Genomic DNA, 7,924 nt, shown 5'->3' on the forward strand with positions numbered 1-7,924 from the left:
CATCTGAAAAGTCCTCGTTGGTCATAAGGCTATGAGCAAGTAAAGGAGCACCAAACCTCATCTTGAGTTCCAGTTGGCCTTAGTTCCTTCTCCCTTTTCAGACGTGGAGAACTGAGAGCACAACTACAGTGGGGGGAGGCTTGCAGCCATATATCTCACTAAAAGAGGAGAAGAGCCACCGGTCCACCAGAGCCTCTTTTATGATCTGCTTGTGCTAGGATTCACATCAGGAATCTCTTCCATCTCTGAATCTTCAGGAGATGGATCTGTTACCTGTTCTTCAAGTCACCTCGTACTTTTCCACTTTGTTAGCTATTTATGTGCATGTCTAGACTATATGCTCCCTAAGAGCAGAATCCCCATCTCGACCATCTTTGTACACTTCTCACTTAACAGCTATTACATTGCCTTGAACATAGTAGGTATTCAGAAATAGTACTAAAGACTAGAAGCATGTTTTTTAAAAGAGGATAATGAGGTTTTTAAAAACATCAGGAAAAAACATTGTCCACAGTGACTTGGGAAAAAATAGTTATTTTAAGTTTACATAGCTTCTTACAACTGTGGGAGTCCAACTGGGAATCCCTTTGGGACAAGATAAGATATTAACATGTTTTCCCCAGTTTAACTATTATAGATACAGGTACCACAGTTACGAGTTGATTTGGGGGCCGAACCCGGTCCCGCCGAGGGTTCGGATCCCATATAGAGACCAGTCCGCTCACTGGTTGAGCGCAGTGCGGGCGCGACACCGAGGGTTGCTATCCCGTTGCCGGTCGCGGTACGGGCGCGACACCAAGGGTTGCGATCCCGTTACCGGTCACGAAAAAAGACAAAAAGGAAAAAAAAAAAGAGTTGATTTGGTCGTTTAGAACAACCTAGGATGGAGCAAAGTAGAACCCAGGTCTCTCACCATCCTAGCTACTGCTCAGCCTCTGCCCTGTTTTCATGTCCCTTCAGCCCCTCAGTGGTTTTTCTGAGAAGCAGCATTGCTCTTTCTGTTTTAAGCCCTCTCTCTTAGTAATGTTTCTGTCTTGTTTCAGACCCATTTACCCAATATTAAAGTCCACGCCTACTTCGCACCTGTCACTCCACCCCCATCAGTAGGGGGCAGCAGACAGCGCTTCTGCAGATGCTGCATCATCCTATGACAATGAAGGTGGTCAACCTTGGTGAACTGAGTATTTAATGACACTTCTAGAGTTACCATGGAGTCTCTCCGGTGGAAGCGACCCCTGTGTTCTGGGCAAGGGTTACAAAGTGAGGGCAGTGTCCAGATCCCCAGAGCCACACATATGTATGCATACACACCCTCACCCCCATCCACTTTAGCTCTATGACCATAGGACTGAAGTTCGTGCTGGCTTTATCAGGTGGGTCGGTAAAACTTAACCGTTCCTGTTGGATTTGCCCAGAAGAAAATCAAAGGCTGCAGTAGAGGGAGGGCCATTCCAGCAAACCCAGTGTTACTGCTACTGTGGTTTCTTTAACTTGTTAAGGGGTTTCTTTGGGGATTTTGGACCAGCAACTGCAGTTCTCCAGGGTCAAGGAAAGCATGGAAAAACAACATATGCTATATCCTAGGGACCAGAAAGAAAGTTTCTTTGCATCATAGAAATGGTAGCCATCTATTGTGAGAAGACTGCAGAGCTTCTGTGCTTCCATGTGTCCATGCCAACATGCTGAGCATGCTCACAAAGAAGGCTCTCCCATTTCTCCTGTGTTTTAGTACTTGGCACAGAGGTTTCCTAAATGGTTGCATCGAAATTGCTGTGGTCTGAGTGTGATTTGTTCGCTGAAGTTGTCACTGTCTGTAGCACACTTGCGTACCTGTCTTCATTCTTTGTTGCTCTCTTCCACATTCTTACTCAGTCTGGCACCTCTTCATAGTCTGCTTACTCACTCACTTGTTACTCTTTTGCTGTTGTGTTTACAGTTTGCATTTTGGATGATTAGTTGGGGTTACCAAACATTTTTAAAAGAGACATTATCAATAAATATTTTTTTAATTCTAAATTTTACCATTAGGGGACCCTGCTGGAATCTTTGCCTGTCTGAAAGGAAACTAACAAAAGCAAGAAATGTTATAAGAAGAAATTAAGCTAAAACTATTTTGATGAAAACAAACTTGGCCTTTGGTTTCTGTTGTATCTTGTGATATATGATAATGCGCATGATATGCCCAGTATTCCCCCTGCACATTTTATCTTCCATCAAAATCCACTAACTTAATAAGGAAAGAGAGAAATGCATTATTAGTAAAGAGTGAAATGGCCAATCCAAAAACTAAGCCTGAAAGTTCCCACCACCCCAGCTTAGACAAGGATGATTAGCATTATACATTCACTGAAATCTAGGTATGATGAGTGGCATCTCTGACCAGGAATGCTGCTAAAGGAGCTGCCAGTCTAGCCAGTTAGGATACAAGAATGGCCCTATAATAGCTGGTCAACTATATATCATTGTTAACAGTATCATATCTAATGTTGGCACCACCAGAACCTTTTCAGAACCTGTCAACCATATCTCTCTTCTCCAGACTTCCCTTGAATGAAATATGAGAGTAGCCAGACAAAGGCGTTGTACTAGCCAAAAGAGAACATTGGGAAGAAGTAGGGGGTTCGGTGTGTCTGCCCAGCCTGGACACCTGGTACCAGAGCTGAGAGGAGGGGTTCAATGCCCAGGACTCAGGAGTCCAAGAAGAAGTGTCCCCCTCACCCCAAATCATAGAGGATGAGGGAAATAAAATGAGTTTCTAAAAGCACAGGAAGTATATTTCTAAGCCCCCAAATTAGAAACCTTGTTCACACAAGGTTTTAATAGGGTCATTTTGGGTCTTTTAGGAATTTAATGTGCAATCCACCATGATCTTAGGTCTTTTTCTGCCTGACCCAGGCTGTTAAAAGGCTTGTTTTAATGCTGCAGGTGCTGGTTCTACCTACATATGAAAGAATGAAGTCTGAGTTATTTCTTCATTGATTTAGAAACACTCACATGAAAGGGTTCTAGAAGTCTATACTACCCATTGTTATTTAGTATATTAAATGTATTTTAAATCCTATTTTATTATGCCCCTTTAAAGCTCAAATTACTTGTTTTTTTCATTCCCCTTCTCCCTTATCTTCTTTTCAATCACCTTATAAGGAATATAGTTTTTAAATTGAGACTCTCCTGGCTGTACCTCACACATATGAGGGGTCTTCAAAAGGTTCATGGAAAGATCCATGTTATCTTTTTTTCTGTTTTTTCCACAAACTTTTTGAAGTACCCTTGCACAAATACATACATGCATACACACACACTTCCAGATGTGGTTGAAAATATTCAGATCCCCAGGTCAACTTATTTATATAAAACTAAGAGAAATATTTAGGTGCCACCTGCTCTAAAGTATAAGATTTTTTTTTTTCTTTTTTTTTTTAGTGGCTGACCAGGATGGGGATCTGAACTCATGACCTTGGTTTATTTATTTGTTTAGTGCTTGAAAAAAATTGACCATAAAACCCAGATTGATTAATGAGTATAGATGTGTAGATTTGAATTGCCCAAGTTGAGGCTATTAAGATACTTCTTTATTTAAAAGTTTAAAAGATCCTATTCATCAGGTCATGAAGGTCTTAGAAATGCTGTCTCTATACTCAAAGGGTTTACCTATGTGCAGGTCAGCGTGGACTTGCCCAAGTGATCCTAGCTGTTGAGGCAAATTCCAGCCTATCTGGGCCAAGAACAGAGTCAGGTGAGAGAGAACAAAGGCCCTGGGGTGTACAGCACTAGCTTGTATGTGATCAGGCATGAACCTTGTTCCTTTCTCAAGAAAACTTCAGGCCCATCAAGCTTGGAAGGAAATACATTTTTTATGCTGATTTGCAACCTACTCCTGCTGATGAATATGCTAGGACTTTGAAAACACAGAACATGGTAAGTTTTGCTCAAGTGGAAAGGGTCCTGACATCTGAATATAAATGCTTCCTGTCTCAACATCTGGAATACTTTTGAAAATTCAATAAGGCTTAATGTAGGAAAAATTCTTAGAAAAAAGCTTATTGGTCTATTTAACTCCATAGCTACTCCAGAATATGTCTTTTATAATGAAAAATATAGAGAATGAGAAGAAAGAAGAGATTTAGAATAAGTAAGAGGGTACTCTCAAAATGATTGCTGTAAACCTACTGGTAGCCAGGAGGAATTATTGCAGTGTCTGGAGAAAGTTCTCAAACATACAGATTATCTCTTTTCTAGCAGCCTTTGCCCTAGTCTCATCCCTTACATTTTCCAGCATTGTTTGCTACATCAGTATCTTTTACATCCTCTTTATTGGCATCATCAAGGTGATTCTAGCTTTTTTTTTTTTTTTCTTTTTCTTTTTCTTTTTCTTTTTGGCACTGATTTCTACCATTTCTTTCTGACACCCATCCTTGCCCTGTATTTAAAGCCTCCATGTCACCCCCAGTAATGCTCTAGCTTCCTCTTTGGGTCCTTGTCCTGATTCAGGAAAACATTGTGGGCAGCCGTGAATTCAGTAACTGTCAGGTGGCACCGCGGGCTGTTTTTCACTCAGTTGGTCTTTGATGTTTGCTTACTGAATTGGAATTGAGTTTAAAATCAGACTATTGGATATGAGGAATAAAGGGATCTGGCTTCAGCCTTTTTTCCAGTATTTGGAATATGAAAGCATATTGTGCTTTGTGTAAATGTTTTTTTCCTCCTGTTCTGCTCTTTACTGGATGTAAAAATATTCCTTAAATGGTTTTTGTAAATTTCCAGTCTGGTTTCTGTATCCATCAAGTTGATTTAGCAGACATAAAGTCAGAAATTTCACATATCCCCTGTATCAAATATTTTAGAGGGAAACCTAGTAAATAATTTCCTGATGCTTTATTTTGGGCTTTCCAGGCTATTTGAATAGTTCAATATAGCCATAGAAGCCAAGTAGCCAAGTTCTTCTATTTCTTCTAAATTGCCTTGTAAAAAGCATTGTTACTGGTTTGATAGCCCACTACTGCCACGGGGACTAAACATAGTATGTGATGGAACCTGTCTTGATTTGAAGTTGTTAAGAAGTGTGAGAGTGTCACTGGAAGGAAGAGGGTGACTGCCTGCTTGTCTGCGTGGGCAGCACATCCTTAGGTGACAGAGGAATACCTGTAGGTCATGGTTGACCCTTGGCCATTTAATGTGTATTGTGCTGAAAGTCACAGACTGCTCATGCCACTTGCCACTAGTGAGAGGAGGGGTTTAAAGAAAATTTCTCTGTTCTGCTTTTACCCTCCTGTGTGCATAATATAAGGGTAGGTTTCTGTTCATGTCATGCCTCCTGGCTGACAGACTTTCAGTGGTGTGCTCTGAGCTCTGAAACTTTTACAAAAAGATTGCCTCCTCTATCTGTCTACCAGGATCTTTATCCATCTCAAACCCAGGCAATGTGAATTAGCCAAGTCCGAGGAGAGGTATAGGATGTTTGGTTGGAGGTCTTGAGGCAAAACCCTCCTCCTCCCCCTCACAATGATCTTGGATCAAAGAATGGTAAAACAGTAGGAGGATGAGCAGAAATACAGAGTTCCAGCCTCTCTTCACCTTTATTTCTGTCATAAAATTTAGTTGCAAGATTGGAAGATACAAAAAGCTTTATAAAACCATATCAATAAAGCATAATTAACCCGGGTAATCTGGGAATAAAATTTGGCTGTAATTGCTATATCCAGATACCCTAACTTGACATCTTTGCTGGAGAGCAAAGAACATAGGCTACTTAAGCACCAGCTGCTCTAACCTTGCTTCTCATTTGGGATAAACTTTCTACCTGCCAGAAACTACCATATAGGACAAGTGAGTTTTCTGCATGAAGGGCTTCTCTAGCTTCCCCCTCCAGTAAAGTCTACCTGTTTTTTTCCATTTTTATTCTTAGGAATATCAGTTCTGTGTCTCTGAAGCCTTTGATCCTTAGGAAAGTCCGTATGTAACCTCTCAGCTGAGTCTGAGTGAATCTTAGGAGCCCAAGAGAGTTACACTTAATTTTCAGGAGAAAAAAATTTGTTGGACAAGCACACATGTGAGATGTTAAGAGAAAAGTCCACGTGCACTTCTGTCTGCCTCGTGTGTTTTGTAAGTATGCCCTTGTAGAGTTCGGTTTGCAGATGGTAAGTCTCAATGCTTCCTTGGCTAGGGTTGTTTATTGCCCTTTTAGGAAGAACCATGAACAAGCAAAACTGTATCAATGGCTCATTCTATTTTGTATGTTTTCTAGGGTCTTATTTTGAAGAATTGGCATGGGGAAATGTTAGAAGTTCAAAGTAGAGAGAATCAGTTCTTGAACTTGGGTACTTTGCCTCAGGTACAGCATCTGTCCTGAAGCTGTAGTGATGGCTGCTTCTCACATTGGTACATTTACTTTTCTCTCCATCTGATAAACTCTGTGTCCTTTTTTACTGACAAGGAGGGCTTCTACTTTCCACACATCTGACCAGAGTCATCCAGTTAAGAACTGGTACCCCTGAAGGAACCACTAGTGCTTCCCAAATGCTTTGGGGCATGCTTTTCATACCAGGACAAGAGCAGGTGGGCAATAACTGAGAATCCTCACCCTAAGAAGAGATGGGAGAAGAGAGATGTCCAGACACATATCTTTTCTCTTCTGCCATCCCCTAAGAACCAAGGGAAATCTTTGAAGTTCTGTCTTTTTGTTAAAGTGGAAGAAAACTTTGCTCCACTGTTTCTTTTGTCTTTGTCTCTTACTACTTATGAATCCAAATCTGTACCACACTGCTGCTTACACTCGTATGTGTTTTTTTTTTTTATCTTAGCCTAAACCTTCTTAGCCCCTGAAGTCATTATTCTACTTTTTTCTTTCTTTTTTCATGGCGCTAGAGAATGAGAACCTAAAGTCTCAGAAAATCCTAACTTGAAAAAGAATCTAACTGGCATGGTTTGATTAATTACTTTATCTTTTCCCACTAAAGAGAAATGATTTTCTTTCCTAGTGTTATATAATAGATCTTTATATGAGTGAACCTTTGCTGCTACTTTCCTGGGTTTACATCAGTTTTTTCCTTCCCTTAAGAATAATTTCTTATCTGTGCTTCTCTGATGACTGTTAATTTCTGATAAGTGCAGGAAGGGGTGAGGCTGTGATTTCTCCTTACTCCTTTCCTTACCCCACCCCCCAAATTAGACATTAAGTTCTAACTGTTAGAGCCTGTTGGCACATGTACAGGATCCATGGGACCGGGCTCACTAGAGGCTACCTGGTGTTCTTTCTCACCATGCTGCAGCTCTCAGAGCTGACCCCTGAGGATCTCTGACTACCCACTCCAAAAAGGTTATTGTAGGAGGAGAGATGCCTTCTTAATTTTGCCTTTCTCCATTTGTGTTTTATGACCTGGCCTTCAGATGCTTCCCACCCGGGCCATCTCCTTTTTCCTCCCAGGCATTGTTTTCAGGTAACCTGTATGCATTGCCTAGCTGCTCTGTTCACCTTGTCCACCTTCCAGTGTGACCCTGAGAGCACAGACCTGAGTAATGTGGCCTGTGCAGAGCTCAGAGAACTGTGAGGACTCTCCATGCTTGTCAGACTCTGCTCAGGGACAGAGATGGATGGGGAAATAGAGCTGTTGAAGAAAAAAAAATTTTTTTTTAAAGGACCTGTAAGGAGATCTTAACCCTTGACTTGGTGCTGTCAGCACCACACTCTCCCAGTGAGCTAACCGGCCATCCCTATATGGGATCCGAACCCGTGGCCTTGGTGTTATCAGCACCGCACTCTACCGAGTGAGCCCCGGGCCGGCCCTCTGTTGAAGAAATTTTTATGATCAAGTTGGGCTCTGTTTCATCCCTGCACACCTCCCTCCCCCCCCCCCCCCCAAAAAAAAAAAAAAAAATCCAGAGGGTGGTTGACTGGCAGGGTCTGTTAGCTGACTTCCCCAGCCAT

General features: G+C 41.6%; 1 protein-coding gene across 1 annotated transcript in view; it reads left to right on the forward strand.

Annotated features, from left to right (window-relative positions):
* The window catches only part of FBXL20 (F-box and leucine-rich repeat protein 20), a 109,084-nt gene extending 106,943 nt beyond the window's left edge, over positions 1–2,141 (forward strand). Inside the window, exon 15 of the mRNA XM_008573594.1 lies at positions 1,044–2,141. Coding sequence (XP_008571816.1) covers positions 1,044–1,151 — 108 coding nt within the window. The 3' untranslated portion in view covers positions 1,152–2,141. The remainder of the gene's footprint in view (positions 1–1,043) is intronic.
* The last annotated feature ends 5,783 nt before the right edge of the window (positions 2,142–7,924 follow it).

This window comes from Galeopterus variegatus, unplaced genomic scaffold (genome assembly GCF_000696425.1).
Source record: "Galeopterus variegatus unplaced genomic scaffold, G_variegatus-3.0.2 Scaffold938, whole genome shotgun sequence".
NCBI classification, from domain to species: domain Eukaryota; kingdom Metazoa; phylum Chordata; class Mammalia; order Dermoptera; family Cynocephalidae; genus Galeopterus; species Galeopterus variegatus.